At 49.4% G+C, this 16,161-nt stretch overlaps 1 protein-coding gene across 9 annotated transcripts in view; it reads left to right on the top strand.

Moving 5' to 3' along the window:
- Window positions 1-16,161, top strand: part of LOC118382940 (trinucleotide repeat-containing gene 6C protein-like) — an 86,062-nt gene that overhangs the window by 47,012 nt on the left and 22,889 nt on the right. For 8 of the 9 annotated variants that reach the window (XM_052517757.1, XM_052517756.1, XM_052517761.1 and 5 more), the window contains exons 5-6: window positions 7,710-10,349; window positions 13,558-13,758. In XM_052517757.1, the coding sequence (XP_052373717.1) occupies window positions 7,710-10,349; window positions 13,558-13,758 (2,841 nt within the window). Of the gene's footprint in view, window positions 1-5,232; window positions 5,439-7,709; window positions 10,350-13,557; window positions 13,759-16,161 lie in introns of those variants that run through there. The other variant, XM_052517762.1, reaches the window with a different exon arrangement.

Here is a 16,161-nt window from a genome sequence, read left to right as displayed (position 1 = left end):
ATAAACTAGTAATATCAACCATGTGTAGTTAACTAGTGATTATGATTGATAGATTTTTTTTTTATAAGATAAGTTTAATGCTAGCTAGCAACTTACCGTGGCTTACTGCATTCGTGTAACAGGCAGGCTCCTCGTGGAGTGCAATGAGGCAGGTGGTTAGAGCGTTGGACTAGGTGACTGTAAGGTTGCAAGATTGAATCCCTGCGCTGACAAGGTAAAAATGTGTCTTTCTGCCCCTGAACAAGGCAGTTAACCCACCGTTCCTAGGCCGTCATTGAAAATTAGAATGTGTTCTTAACTGACTTGCCTAGTTAAATAAAGATTAAATAAAGGTGTAAAAAATTAAAATAAAACTTGGCCAAATCGGTGTCCATAAATACAGATTTCATATTGTAATGAGAACTTGAAATCGGCCCTTATTAATCGGCCATTCTGATTCATTGGTCATCCTCTACTTTGGAGAGACCTAAAAATAGCTGTGCAGCAAAACTCCCCATCGAACCTGACAGAGCTTGAGAGGATCTGCAGAGAAGAATGGGAGAAACTCACCAAATACATGTGTGCCAAGCTTGTAGCATCATACCCAAGAAGACTCGAGGCTGTAATCGCTGCCAAAGGTGCTTCAACAAAGTACTGAGTAAAGGGTCTGAATACGAACACTAGCGTTCAAAAGTTTGGGGTCACGTAGAAATGTCCTTAGACTGAGGAGTTTCAGAAGAAAGGTCTTTGTTTCTAGCCATTTTGAGCCTGTAATCGAACCCACAAATTCTGATGCTCCAGATTCTCAACTAGTCTAAAGAAGGCCAGTTGTATTGCTTCTTTAATCAGAACAACAGTTTTCAGCTGTGCTAACAATTTCAAAAGGGTTTTCTAATGATCAATTAGCATTTTAAAATGATGAACTTGGATTAGCTAATACAACGTGCCATTGGAACACAGGAGTGATGGTTGCTGATAATGGGCCTCTGTACTCCTATGTAGATATTCCATAAAAATTTGCCGTTTCCAGTTACCATAGTCATTTACAACATTAACAATGTCTACACTGCATTTCTGATCAATTTGATGTTATTTTAATGTACAAATGTGCTTTTCTTTCAAAAACAAGTACATTTCTAAATGACCCCAAACTTCTGAACGGTAGTGAATTTAAATGTGATATTTCAGTTTTTATAAATTATCAAATATGTTAAAAATATTAATAATAAAAAATAAAATAATAATTGCTTGGTCATTATGGGGTATTGTCTGTAGATTGAGGAAATTTTAGAAAATCGAAGTATCTTAATTTGAGGATGTTTGTTACAGCAGGAAAATAGTCCTGCAGCAACAGGAAATATGGATTATAATTAATGCACATTTATGTAGCGGTTGATCCATTTCTCGTAGGGGAAATTTCTGTGGAAATTACAAACTTCTGAAGCCTTTTTAAACCTCAAAAACAATACACATTTGAAATGTCCTGCATTGCAGGAAAGTTGTCCTGCAACAGGGTGATCAAATTCAGATCCTACATCTGTAGTTGATTTTTATAAGGGCGTTTTGCATTGCTTTTTAAAGTATGTCTGTGTCCTCATAACGGCACTCATAGAAGTGTTACCTTTACATATTTTAGCAGTAGGGTTGTTGTGCATTAATGCCTAAGCACTAAGCTCCATCCCAACGATACTCAATACAATTCTACAGTGTAGGAGTCATCTACCAGATTGTTATTTTATCAAGAGCAAGCTGAAACAACTGCATAACACTGGAAGCTGTAGGACCCCAGCGATAGGCTGCCATCCTAGAGTCTGTCTGTTGGTGTCTCCTCTCGTTGAGCTGAGGACCCAGCTTGCCTTCTCTGTGGCCCAATGGCCGCCAGTGGTGTCGCCAGATTTACGTCACGTCGTCATACACACACGCAACAGGAGAACAGGGACACAGTGGAGGTTGTTGTGTAAGACCGTATCTGTCTTCCCTCACACTGCCCCCTCCCCTCTGCCCGTCTAAACGTTTTGTAACTGTACAGTGACGGGCTACACACACACACACACACACACACACACACACACACACACACACACACACACACACACACACACACACCTTGCATGGTGGTTACTTTATTATTAGACGACCTGTGCCACCTGGGGCTTAGTCAATAGTCCATCTGTAAATTGTACTCCACTGAATCTATTAGAAGAGGTATGGTCAATAATACAAGACTCGGTGGCCTTGAACAAACTGAGACAAACATCCAGCTATCTCTACTTCATAGTAGTCAAAGCAATACAAGGACGTCCCTGCTGTATGTAATGCTGCCATTTTCTACCATCAGTTATTCACCCACATGACAGTGTGTTATGGTAATCTCCGTGTTTGCATGGCCTGCTTTGTTTTCGTCTCAGACCCAATGTGTGTTGCTCTTCTATAATCAAGATGATGTTGAAGAAAGTCTGCCACTCGAAGTTGCAGCTTTTCTGGGTTACATCTGTTTATAGCATACTGGGCTTGTGCCTTACTCAGGGTGAGTGTGTTGACAGGACAACACACAATTCAGTTGAGAATGTTTTCATCTAATATTGTTTCTCTATGGGCCAATAGTCATCAGACTGTAGGCTAATCATGGGAATGGTAGAGGGGGTTTGATGGTGGGGGTGCAGCAGTGTGTGTGTATGGTAAGTAATAGTGTGTCTGGTTGGAAGGATTGAAAGAGCAGCCGTCTTTCTCTCTACAAGCCTCTCCTCTCCTGCCCCCGGGGGTCTTCATTATGCCTGGACCAACCCAGCTGAGACCTGACTAACACACCCATCTCTTCTTCACTCTCTCTTCCACTTTTTCTCATTCTCTGTGCTGACTGTGACTATCCAGCTCTCCTCCTGCTCTCACTTTCTTTCACTCCCTCACTCTCTTCCTCTCCCTCACCTTCATCTCCCTTATCTCCCTTACCTTCATCTTCTCTCCTTATCTCCCTCCCTCCCTCCTTCACACTCTCTTCCTTATCTCCCTCACCTTCACACTCTCTTCCTTATCTCCCTCACCTTCATCTCCCTCACCTTCATCTCCCTCACCTTCACACTCTCTTCCTTATCTCCCTCACCTTCACACTCTCTTCCTTATCTCCCTCACCTTCACACTCTCTTCCTTATCTCCCTCACCTTCACACTCTCTTCCTTATCTCCCTCACCTTCACACTCTCTTCCTTATCTCCCTCACCTTCACACTCTCTTCCTTATCTCCCTCACCTTCACACTCTCTTCCTTATCTCCCTCACCTTCACACTCTCTTCCTTATCTCCCTCACCTTCACACTCTCTTCCTTATCTCCCTCACCTTCACACTCTCTTCCTCATCTCCCTCACCTTCACACTCTCTTCCTCATCTCCCTCACCTTCACACTCTCTTCCTCATCTCCCTCACCTTCACACTTTCACACTCTCTCACCCTACAAACCCAACTTGTTGAAACATAATGAAAGGAAAACTACTAAACAAAAACCTTAACAACAGCAATGTCTAGGCTGAGATTGCAATTCACCATCCGTCCGCGTTTCTGGGAAACAGCAGCGAGGTAGTGGATTGGAGGTTTGGGTAAGTGCCATCCAGACAGTTTACATGAAGGGCATTATTTATACACAAAGCACCAATCAGAGGCTGGGGCCTGGGTTTCCACATAAGGAACCACTGTTCTTCTGGTGGGACTTTGACGTATTGTGTGTTGGAGCAGTAGAGGTTCGTTTGTAAACAATACCCACCTTCAGTTAGCTTAGGAGCTGCTGCTGTTACTGCTTCTCTTTTGCAAGCCTCTAGCTAGCGCCCGGTAGCGGCCTGCCTCTAGCTAGCGGCCTGCCTCTAGCTAGCGGCCTGCCTCTAGCTAGCGCCCGATAGCGGCCTGCCTCTAGCTAGCGCCCGATAGCGGCCTGCCTCTAGCTAGCGCCCGGTAGCGGCCTGCCTCTAGCTAGCGCCCGGTAGCGGCCTGCCTCTAGCTAGCGCCCGGTAGCGGCCTGCCTCTAGCTAGCGCCCGGTAGCGGCCTGCCTCTAGCTAGCGCCCGGTAGCGGCCTGCCTCTAGCTAGTGCCCGGTAGCGGCCTGCCTCTAGCTAGTGCCCGGTAGCGGCCTGCCTCTAGCTAGTGCCCGATAGTGGCCTGCCCCTCCTCTGTTTAGCTCTCTTTTTCTCTAACCCCTCCTCTCTGTTGTCTCTCTACCTCATTTTCTCTCTTCTTCTCCCTGTCTTTGCCATGCTTTCCCTTTTCTCCCCTCCCTCCCTCCCTCCCTCCCTCCCTCCCTCCCTCCCTCCCTCCCTCCCTCCCTCCCTCCCTCCCTCCCTCCCTCCCTCCCTCCCTCCCTCCCTCCCTCCCTCCCTCCCTCCCTCCCTCCCTCCCTCCCTCCCTCCCTCCAGACCTCACTGTGTAAAGACAGACGTTTAGCTCTTCTTGGCCTCCTGCCCACCTCCATGTGATCTTCATTTCATGTGTTTATGCTGTTTTCCATGCAGCCGTTGAAGTGGTAGTGTTTCTCCGGGCCAAACTGGGTCTGTTTTGCGTTCCAGGGAGCTGCTCTGGTATGTGCTGTGTCGTCCCACTGCAGACTAGTCTGTCTCTGTTTGGGACGTCACACAACAGCAGTTTTTGCGTCATCTGCCAGCATACTATAGGAAATCGTTGTGAAGCAGGAAGGGGAGGGGGTGTGTGTGTGTGTGTGTGTGAACACGTGCATATGATATGTGTACATGCATATGTATCTGAATGCATATGTGCATAGAATGTGTCTGCATACCTGCATGTTTCTGGATGCGTGTTATTGTCTGAGTGTGCGGGTGAACATGTCTGTTTTCGTGCGTATGTGTGTGCACATTTGAGTGTCATTCCTGAACACTCAACGATGCAGCAAAAACTCTTCCTCTCTTCTGCTTTTGGAGAGGCTTCCATTGATGGCCAGGCTGTGCTCAATGTAAATGGAGTGGTCCTGGCTAAACATTTAGTGACCACTCCAAAAGCATGAAAGCGGGAGGGAGGGAGGCAGCAAAAAGGAATCTCCCTTTTGTTTAGTTTTTTCTCTCTCGTGAGCGAGCGGATTGAGTGCACAATGAAATGCTCTCTGCTTTAACCATAACCCTCTACGCCTGCCCCTACTCTCTCTGAGAGAGAGAATATCCTCTCTCCATGGATAGGAATAGAGTGGATTTCTAAATAAAGCCAGAGAGAAAGAGAGAGGGGCAGGATGGCTCTAGCCAAGCCAAAGCAGGCTGGAGCAGAGCAGAGGGGGGAGGGTGTGTGTGTCTCTCTCATGCCGCGAGAGCTCGCAGCTTCTTGGCAGTATTTCAAAAATGAGCCTCTGAAAGCCCTGGCGAGCCGAGCAGACATATTGAGACTAGAGACACACGGGGATGGCCGCCTGCGCCGCCACCGCTTCGCTCCAAACGTAGCGCTCGCTCACCATGGTCGGAAGGTACCTCTCCTCAGGTATTGTTCCTGCTTTTCGCCCGTGATCCCCCCTCTTTCTCTTTATTCGTTGGGCGTCTTTCACTGCGTTGTGCATTGTAGTGCGCGATTGCCTTTAAATGCATGCAAGTACTAAGATAAGTACGATTTTGCAACGGAAAACATCCAGCAGCGACAGATGACATTCTGATGAATATCTTCATGAGGATAGTTTGTGTTTTTCAGAGAAGCGACCGTGCTGCAGGAAGAGAGAGAGAGAGAGAGAAACAGATACAGACTGTAGCTCTGAGCGTTTTTGGCTCTGGTTCAGATTTGATAAAATGGCGTCCTGTACTACACCACAGAAACCACACCGCTGTGTCTGAGACACTGCCCTTTTCTCCCTCCCTCTCTTTCTGTTTTTCATTTGTATATAATCATTGGAAGAAGCCTAAGCTCTGCAGAGAGTGAGAGACAGACAGCCAGCAAAAGCTTGCAGACAAACATCATCTCTCCCCATTTTAAAGATCAGACAAAAGCAGACGCTGTGTGTGTGCAGTCCGTTCCGCTCACACATGCATGTGGAGGCACACCAAAAACAACGAGAGGGAACTGACGCGGCGGCAGAGTGATTACCACGGCAGTGCATCTAGAGCAGCTGCTGCTTTTGGACTGACTCACTTCTTATGCACCAAGCTGCTTCAGGGGATAGTTCTAGAACTGTTGTTACCCAAGCCTCTCTCAGCAGTGGTTTCTTTATTGGAAGAGAAAGAAATCCTACTGTTTGGGTTTGAGGAGTAGAGGCAGTAGAGAGATTTGAGGGGACTGGGAGGCAATCTTCTGTACAGCAGGGGTGCAACGTTAGGAAACATTCAGATATAAATGTTGTATTGTGTAGTTCAGGTACTTGTGTTTGTCATATCAGCAGTACACATCACAATGATGCCGGAACAAATGTAAAGTGTTTCACCTCATGGAATACACTCCAGGGCAGAGTGGTTATCAGTCGAGACAAATGTTTGTGAAGCTGGTGTCAGGACCAGACTGAGGCTGAACTGCAGGACTCAAGGGGTCAAGGGTAAGGACTGAGGATGGGTGTCTTCAGATCTGCCGGTGGACTCCACCTAGGCCTCCCACTTTATTCCAAGATGACTGCAACTAGGGTAAAGCTGTTGAGATTACTAGGCTTGGGCGGTATACCGTTAATACTGTATACCGGGGTATTTCGAAATATGCAGAATAAACAGAACTCCCACAACATTTCAACCAGGGTTGGACAGTAGACAGATTGTCATACTGTACTATACAGGGGTATACTGTATTACCAGAAGTGCACACAAGGGGGAGCTATTTAGTTATCAAAATAATGACACGCCAAATAATTTAGGCAACCGGGTTCTTGATCCAGGAGGGGATTGAATGTCTCTGCTGTAACCAAGAAGCTTGATCTTAACATCGAGCCACTTAGCTAACAAGTTAGCAAACCATATGACATCTTATAGTTTTACTTAACTTATAGTTAGTTATAAGCAGTGGCGTATTCGCACCGAACTGTTCTGTACGGGGACCTCGGTTCGGTCAGTACTGTGAACCTGAAATGAATACAGAAAACCAATAAAAACACTAGCCTATACCTACACTGAGTTGTATGCCATCGCCTTGTGATTACATTTGAGCTGAATAAACATCGTAGGCTATTAAAACAAGTACGTTGTATGCGCACGTTGTAATCGAAATTCTAATCTTAACTGGCTGATTTAAAACGATCCTTTTGTGAGGCGCAGCCGGGGACTGTGTAGATGGGGACTGTGTAGATGGGGACTGTGTAGATGGGGACTGTGTAGATGGGGACTGTGTAGATGGGGACTGTGTAGATGGGGACTGTGTAGATGGGGACTGTGTAGATGGGGACTGTGTAGATGGGGACTGGTGGGCTCCATAAGCCAGAATTGAAGGGTCCTCCATCATCGGTTAAATCTCCAGTTTGGGAACATTTTGGCATATACACTACCGGTCAAAAGTTTTCGAACACTTACTCATTCAAAGGATTTTCTACTTTGTAAAATAATAGTGAAGACATAAACTATGAAATAACACATGGAATCATATGTCAAAATATATGTTAAATTATATGTTAGATTCTTCAAAGTAGCCACCCTTTGCCTTGAGGACAGCTTTGCACACTCTTGGCATATGTTTAGATGCCAACTGTTGTCATGTTATCTTCTAGGTATGAAGACATACTAACCTTGTCCCTTTCTCCCTCTCTCTCCCTCCATCCTCTCTTTCTCTCCATCCTCTCTCATTCAACAGAGCTGCCCCCACAGAGTGGCCCGGGAGCCCATTATGAGAATCCCCACTGGGGACACCAGCCAGCCAATCGGAGTGCCACTTCCGCCTCAGTGTCGGCCAATCGCAGTGGCTGGGATACAGTGATCATCGACGAGAGCGACACCGAGGCCTGGCCCTCCATTTCCCGCAGCAGCCAGAGCCAGGGCCCTGCAGGAGGATGCCCCTCGGACACTGACCCGGCCAGCAGCAGCAGCAGTATGAGCATGGCCACGGGGGCCAACGGCCAGACAGGCCACTTTCCTGCCAACTACCCCAGCAGCAAAGGAGCCAGCTCTGGGCCCGGCAGCTCAGCCAATCACCCCGGGGCAGGCACGGTCGGCATGGCCTCCAGCCAAGGAGCAGCCAATCGGGGCTGGGGATCTGGTCCCGGTCCGTCCCCCCATGGCCCTCCTCAGTCCTCCTCTGTCGGGGGTGGGGAGGGGAAGACTGATGGCCCAATGGGAGGAGGAGGAGGCAGGGGTTGGGGCTCCTCTTCCTCCACCACCTCCAACTTGAACCTGAACCCCAATGCCAACCCCTCGGCCTGGCCTGTTCTGGGGCACGACGGGGGCGGAGGAGCGGGGGCAAGCAGCTCAGGGGGAGCCAACCCCAATCAACCCCCTTCTTCTCAACCCCCTCCAAACCTCTGCGACCCGCCAGGCACCTCTCACGCCCAGGGGAACGGCATCAGAGGAGGAAACATGGTGGGCGGCACCAACGGCAACCTTCCGGTTGGGGGAGGCAGCACCTGGGGAGAATCATCTGAGCCACACCCATCCTCATCCACGAATGTGTCTTTCAGCTCAGAACCTCAGAACCTTAACACTGACGGACCAAATCATACTAGCAAGCAACAGGAGCCCCCTATCCACAGCGTGTCCGGCTGGAGTGGCCCCTCCGGAGGTATGGGCTCCCTGGGCCAGCCTCCTCCTGGAGCTTCCCAGCTGGTCAATGGAGAGGATGGCAACTCCGTCTGGGGCAACAATGGAGACTCCAAGTCAGTCGCCTCCTCCGCGGAGCCTTCGGGCTGGGACTCTGGAGGCGGGGGCTGGGGGAGCCATGGAAGCAGTGGTGGTGGAACCTCTGGAGGCTGGGGAGGCCAGAGCAGCAGAGACGCTTGGGGGAAGCAGCATTCTGGCGAGGTCCAGGGGGGCTGGGACGCCCCCAGCTCTCCTCCCCAGCAGGCCAGATCCTGGAGCACCCGAGCCCCAAGCACCACGGCGGCCAGCGAGGGCAGTAGCGAGGGCATGGATGGAGCGGGACACTCCCTCCGACAGGACCGGTCGTCCAGGGATGAGCCTGCCCCCCTGCTCCCAGCCCCTGACCTGGACCCCAGGGTGCTGTGCAACACAGGCTGGGGCCAGACCCCCGTCCGCCAGCACACGTCCTGGGACATGGAGGAGGCGGCACGCACCCAACGAAAGGCAGATGCTGCCGGGACGGACTCTTGGGGAGGCTCCGGCCCCAACACTCCCACCGAGCCAGCCCAAGGGCCCTCAAACCCCAGCCACGGCCCCCCTCATCGGGTTGACCCCAAGAGCGAGGGTCCCGGGCCTGGTCCTCAGGCTGCCCCAGGCTGGGGTGGTTCCAAGCCTCCAGCCAGCCAACCAGGCTCTGGCTGGGGTGAGCCACCGAGCAGCAAGAATCCCCCCAACGGTCCTGGGGGCTGGGGGAACCCCCCACCAGGAGGCCCCGGGTCAGGCCCCAACATGCCCAAAGCTGGGAGCCAGTCCTGGGGTGCTCCAGAGGAGAAGTCCCCAAGCTGGGATGCTTCCCACGGCAAGGCCCCCAAGCCCCAGGGCTGGGGAGATGGGCCCAAGCCGCCCCACAGCGGCTGGGGCAACAGCGCTGGAGGAGGGGGCAATGGAGGAGGGGGGGACTGGAGAGAGCCTGCAGATGGCAAGAAGAACAGTCCCACCACCAACCCCCCCTGGGAGGGAGAAGGAGCAGGAGGCTGGAAAGAGAGCAACCGAGGCTGGGGAAAACCTGGTCCGGGGATGGGGGGAAATGTTGGTGGAGGCTGGGGAGAGCCAGCGATGGCCCAGCAGCGCCCAAGTTGCCCTGCCCAAGGATGGGGTGGCAAGCCCCAGGAGAGCTCCAACAGCAATAGCGGAGGAGTTAGAGGGAGCATGGGCGGGGCAGGAGGTGGAGAAGGGAGCATGGGATCCTGGGGAGGACCTGGCCCCGTGAAGCCCAGTGTATCAGGCCGGGAGGGCAACGGGGGAGGAGGAGGGAGCAAGCAGGACCCCTCAGGAGGAGAGCCCACAGGGTGGGAGGAACCTTCCCCACCCTCCATCCGACGCAAGATGGAGATTGACGACGGCACCTCGGCTTGGGGCGACCCGGGTGCCTACAACAAGACGGTCAACCTCTGGGACAAGAACAACCCTGCGGGAGGAGGGCCACCCCAAGGTAGACCCCCAGGGAACGCCCCCGCATGCCCCCCTGGAAACAACAACAACCACCCACCACATCACACCTACCACGGCCCCCCACCACCCCTCCAGAGCCATGGGGGCCACAACCCCCAGGGCCCAGGCCAGAACAGTGGGCCCATGGACACAGCCATGCCTCACCAGACTACGCCTCCACCACACAGCAGACCACCCCTCATGGGTCCAGGTGAGAAGACATACTCTATGAATGGACGGCTTATAGTGTTACTGTGATTGTGTCCTTGATAATCTTGTGTTTTGACAATGCCATCTAGCTTTTCGATCAGGAGTCTTATGAAGTTGTGAAGCGTCCTGCAATGTTGGGTTTATGTTTTGTACATGTAGTCATGGGAGGAGAACAGTGTTGGGTTTATGTTTTGTACATGTAGTCATGGGAGGAGAACAGTGTTGGGTTTATGTTTTGTACATGTAGTCATGGGAGGAGAACAGTGTTGGGTTTACGTTTTGTACATGTAGTCATGGGAGGAGAACAGTGTTGGGTTTACGTTTTGTACATGTAGTCATGGGAGGAGAACAGTGTTGGGTTTACGTTTTGTACATGTAGTCATGGGAGGAGAACAGTGTTGGGTTTATGTTTTGTACATGTAGTCATGGGAGGAGAACAGTGTTGGGTTTATGTTTTGTACATGTAGTCATGGGAGGAGAACAGTGTTGGGTTTATGTTTTGTACATGTAGTCATGGGAGGAGAACCGTGTTGGGTTTATGTTTTGTACATGTAGTCATGGGAGGAGAACCGTGTTGGGTTTATGTTTTGTACATGTAGTCATGGGAGGAGAACAGTGTTGGGTTTACGTTTTGTACATGTAGTCATGGGAGGAGAACAGTGTTGGGTTTACGTTTTGTACATGTAGTCATGGGAGGAGAACCGTGTTGGGTTTACGTTTTGTACATGTAGTCATGGGAGGAGAACAGTGTTGGGTTTATGTTTTGTACATGTAGTCATGGGAGGAGAACAGTGTTGGGTTCACGTTTTGTACATGTAGTCATGGGAGGAGAACAGTGTTGGGTTTACGTTTTGTACATGTAGTCATGGGAGGAGAACAGTGTTGGGTTTACGTTTTGTACATGTAGTCATGGGAGGAGAACCGTGTTGGGTTTACGTTTTGTACATGTAGTCATGGGAGGAGAACAGTGTTGGGTTTACGTTTTGTACATGTAGTCATGGGAGGAGAACCGTGTTGGGTTCACGTTTTGTACATGTAGTCATGGGAGGAGAACTGTTGGGTTTACGCTTTGTACATGTAGTCATGGGAGGAGAAGCGTGTTGGGTTTACGTTTTGTACATGTAGTCATGGGAGGAGAACAGTGTTGTGGGTTTTACAAACCTAACAGGCAGAATGAATTCACTGTGCCAGGCCTGATAAAGATTAGTCGTTTTGTTAAAAAGCGGCAGCTTAAAACAGTTGTTGCAGTTCAATCAACTGTTATTATACTGTGAACACACAAAAACAAGGAAATAGTTGTCTGTTCTACCTATGACTTAACACAAAATCTTGTTAGGTGGCGCACAGCGAACACATGCTTGGCTCCAAAACGTTGATCCGTTTAAAGGTAAAACCTCGCCTCTTAGATTTCCATCTAAATGAAGAACCAAATTGGCGAAAGCAATGCCAGCCTGCCCTGGCCCCACCCCCTTTACTTCTCTGAAGCTCGCCCTCCTCTGATTTCACAACAACAACACGGGCGCCCCCATCTGTGTGCGTAACTGTGGCAACCTCACGTGGGCACACGTGGCGGAGGAAGCCCAAGAATGCTGTTTACTAACCCGGCTTGTGAAAATAGCGATTGGAGCCACAAAATGTTTGAGCTGTGGAGGAAGTGTGTGATTATTGGAGTAACCACCATCTGTCAGTAGTTAGAGGGAGAGGGAGCGGAGGAGGAAGGGGGAGGGAGCGGCGGAGGAGGAAGGGGAGAGGGGGGGGGTTTACGGAGGAGGGAGGGGAGCGGAGGAGGAGAGGGGGAGGGAGGGAGGGGAGGCGGGGGGAGAGAGGGAGCGGAGGGGAGGAAGGGGGAGAGGGGGGCAGGGGGGAGGGAGGGGGGGGGAGTGGAGGGGCGGAGGGGGCGGAGGGGAGGGGGCGGTGCGGAGGAGGGGGAGGGAGGAGCGGGGAGGGGAGGAGGAGGGGGGGAGGTGGTGGGGGGGGGGCGATGGAGCGGAGGAGGGAGGGGGAGGAGAGGGGAGGAGGGGAGGGAGGGGAGGGGGAGCGGAGGGGGAGAGATGGAGAGGGAGAGAGGAGGAGGGGGGGAGAGGGAGGGCGGAGGGGGGCGGAGGAGGAGGGGGGGTGAGAGTTTCGATCCCCTGCTGGTTCTGGCTAGTCACTGCCCCATTTAAGCTGCTCTTTTATGCACCACAATCAACCATGCAACACAAAATAATACAATAAAGTTGTGTGTCCATACAGTAAACACTGAAATATGTCTTTAGTTTCCTTCACTCCTTTCCCACATAACCCTGATACTTAAAATGACAAGCTATTGATTTCTTTAACATCAGTGGTCATGACGGAAAGGAGATGAGGAGATGATCATAACTGAGAGAGTGAAATCTGATCCAGGAAGTAGACCTCTTGGAGCAATAGACAAACTGGCACAGGCAGAGATGGGGCTGCCTGACTCTCAGCCAGGCCAACTGGTTACTACAGACAGGGCCAAGAGTTAAACAGCCTCCTCTGTCCTGGACTGGCCAAAGTCCAGCCTGTCCTGCATAAAGGGGCATTGTAGAAACCAGGAAAAGAAAGGTTAGGAATGGTACATTTTAGCAATATGATTTTCTTAGATGTTTTTGTTACATTGTGACTGTTTAAACTTAGATTTAGAACAAGGATGCACACAATGTTGAAATTGACAATACATGCATTTTGTTAGGTGTATGAATGGCAGCGCAGGGGTTTCTCCTGTAGGATCAAAAACAAATCACATGCGCTCAACACAACAGGTGTATGTAGACCTTACCGTGAAATGCTTACTTGCAAGGCCTTAACCAACAGTGCAGTTTTAAGGAAATAAGAGTTTAGTTAATTTAGTAAATATTTTGTTAAGAAAAATACATTAAAAAGTAACAATAACAAGATTATATACCGCGAGTACCGGTACTGAGTCAGTGTGTGGGAGTACGGGGTAGTGGAGGTAATATGTACATGTAGGTAGGGGTAAAGTGACTATGCATAGATAATAAACAGGGTGAGGGGCAGCCATTCGATTAATTGTTCAGCCGTCTTATGGCTTGGGGGTAGAAACTGATAAGGAGCCTTTTGGACCTATAACATGTGAACAAAATGGACCTAAGGTTCCAGAGCAAGAGTTTGTTTTGGGTCCGTTGTTCTCTGTACTGTTATCCAATCCACGTGTGCCCTTATCAAAGTCATCCTGTTCCTAGGCTGGGGGGAGCCTTCCAGTGCCCACCCCAAACCAGAGCCCTCCTGGGGGGAGCCTGCTCCCGCTCTGGTCAGCGTGGACAACGGGACCTCCGCCTGGGGAAAACCCACCGGGAGCCATGGGGGCTGGGGTGTAGGTGACAACAGCCCTGAACCCTACAGACGGGGCAACCCACCCCTTGGATCTGCACCTTGCAAACCAGGTGAGAAGGACTCTAGTACATTTTATAGATTAGATCAGATTTTTCCTGATTCATCGAAATTGCTGATGTTTTCACTATGGCTGGGACCTCATGACATTACAAAATGTTTAACATTTGAGTAATTTAGCAGACACTCTTATCCAGAGCAACTTACAGTAACTATTAGGTTTAAGTGCCTTGATCAAGGGCACGTCAACAGATTTTGCACCTCAAGTCGGCTCAAGGATTCAAACCAACAACCGGCAGGCTACGCAAGGTAGCTTAGACCTCTAGGCTACCTGCAGACACTAGACCTCTAGGCTACCTGCAGACACTAGACCTCTAGGCTACCTGCAGACACTAGACCTCTAGGCTACCTGCAGACACTAGACCTCTAGGCTACCTGCAGACACTAGACCTCTAGGCTACCTGCAGACACTAGACCTCTAGGCTACCTGCAGACACTAGACCTCTAGGCTACCTGCAGACACTAGACCTCTAGGCTACCTGCAGACACTAGACCTCTAGGCTACCTGCAGGCTACATTGCGTGCTGATAGAATCATGAGAATCGCAATACATATCCTATGTGTAATACGAATTGATACTGTGATTTTATTGCGTTTCGATGTTCCGAACATATTGCTCACCATATGTCTGCTGCAGAGGAACAGGAAAGCCATGAGAAAACACGTTTTGATAAGTCATGGAAATATAATTGCTGAAAACAAATTGACTCCCTATTTATTATGCAGCTACACTGACCTCTGGTGGCAGGCTGAATACACACTGTATTCTCCAATAGTCTTTCTATACGAACTTTACCAGTGCATGGCTGTGCTATTCTAAAATATGTCTAAATCAACTGACAATTCAAATACCCCACTGTCAGAACCAATACATATACCCCACTGTCAGAACCAATACATATACCCCACTGTCAGAACCAATACAAATACCCCACTGTCAGAACCAATACATATACCCCACTGTCAGAACCAATACAAGTAACCCACTGTCAGAACCAATACAAATACCCCACTGTCAGAACCAATACAAATACCCCACTGTCAGAACCAATACAAGTACCCCACTGTCAGAACCAATACAAATACCCCACTGTCAGAACCAATACAAATACCCCACTGTCAGAACCAATACAAGTAACCCACTGTCAGAACCAATACAAGTAACCCACTGTCAGAACCAATACAAGTAACCCACTGTCAGAACCAATACAAGTAACCCACTGTCAGAACCAATACAAGTAACCCACTGTCAGAACCAATACAAATACCCCACTGTCAGAACCAATACAAGTAACCCACTGTCAGAACCAATACAAGTAACCCACTGTCAGAACCAATACAAATACCCCACTGTCAGAACCAATACAAGTAACCCACTGTCAGAACCAATACAAATACCCCACTGTCAGAACCAATACAAATACCCCACTGTCAGAACCAATACAAATACCCCACTGTCAGAACCAATACAAATACCCCACTGTCAGAACCAATACAAGTAACCCACTGTCAGAACCAATACAAGTAACCCACTGTCAGAACCAATACAAGTAACCCACTGTCAGAACCAATACAAATACCCCACTGTCAGAACCAATACAAATACCCCACTGTCAGAACCAATACATATACCCCACTGTCAGAACCAATACAAATACCCCACTGTCAGAACCAATACAAGTAACCCACTGTCAGAACCAATACAAGTACCCCACTGTCAGAACCGATACATATACCCCACTGTCAGAACCGATACAAGTACCCCACTGTCAGAACCAATACAAGTAACCCACTGTCAGAACCAATACAAATACCCCACTGTCAGAACCAATACAAATACCCCACTGTCAGAACCAATACAAGTAACCCACTGTCAGAACCAATACAAATAACCCACTGTCAGAACCAATACAAATACCCCACTGTCAGAACCAATACAAATACCCCCCCACTGTCAGAACCAATACAAATACCACACTGTCAGAACCAATACAAATAACCCACTGTCAGAACCAATACAAGTAACCCACTGTCAGAACCAATACAAATACCCACTGTCAGAACCAATACAAGTAACCCACTGTCAGAACCAATACAAGTAACCCACTGTCAGAACCAATACAAGTAACCCACTGTCAGAACCAATACAAATACCCCACTGTCAGAACCAATACAAATACCCCACTGTCAGAACCAATACAAGTATACCCCACTGTCAGAACCAATACAAGTAACCCACTGTCAGAACCAATACAAATACCCCACTGTCAGAACCGATACAAGTAACCCACTGTCAGAACCAATACAAATACCCCACTGTCAGAACCAATACAAATACCCCACTGTCAGAACCAATACAAATACCCCACTGTCAGAACCAATACATATACCCCACT

Source organism: Oncorhynchus keta, unplaced genomic scaffold (genome assembly GCF_023373465.1).
Source record: "Oncorhynchus keta strain PuntledgeMale-10-30-2019 unplaced genomic scaffold, Oket_V2 Un_scaffold_9739_pilon_pilon, whole genome shotgun sequence".
Taxonomy (NCBI): Eukaryota; Metazoa; Chordata; class Actinopteri; order Salmoniformes; family Salmonidae; genus Oncorhynchus; species Oncorhynchus keta.
The sequence above is the reverse complement of the archived record's forward strand: the minus strand, read 5'-3'. Positions and strand labels throughout refer to the sequence as shown.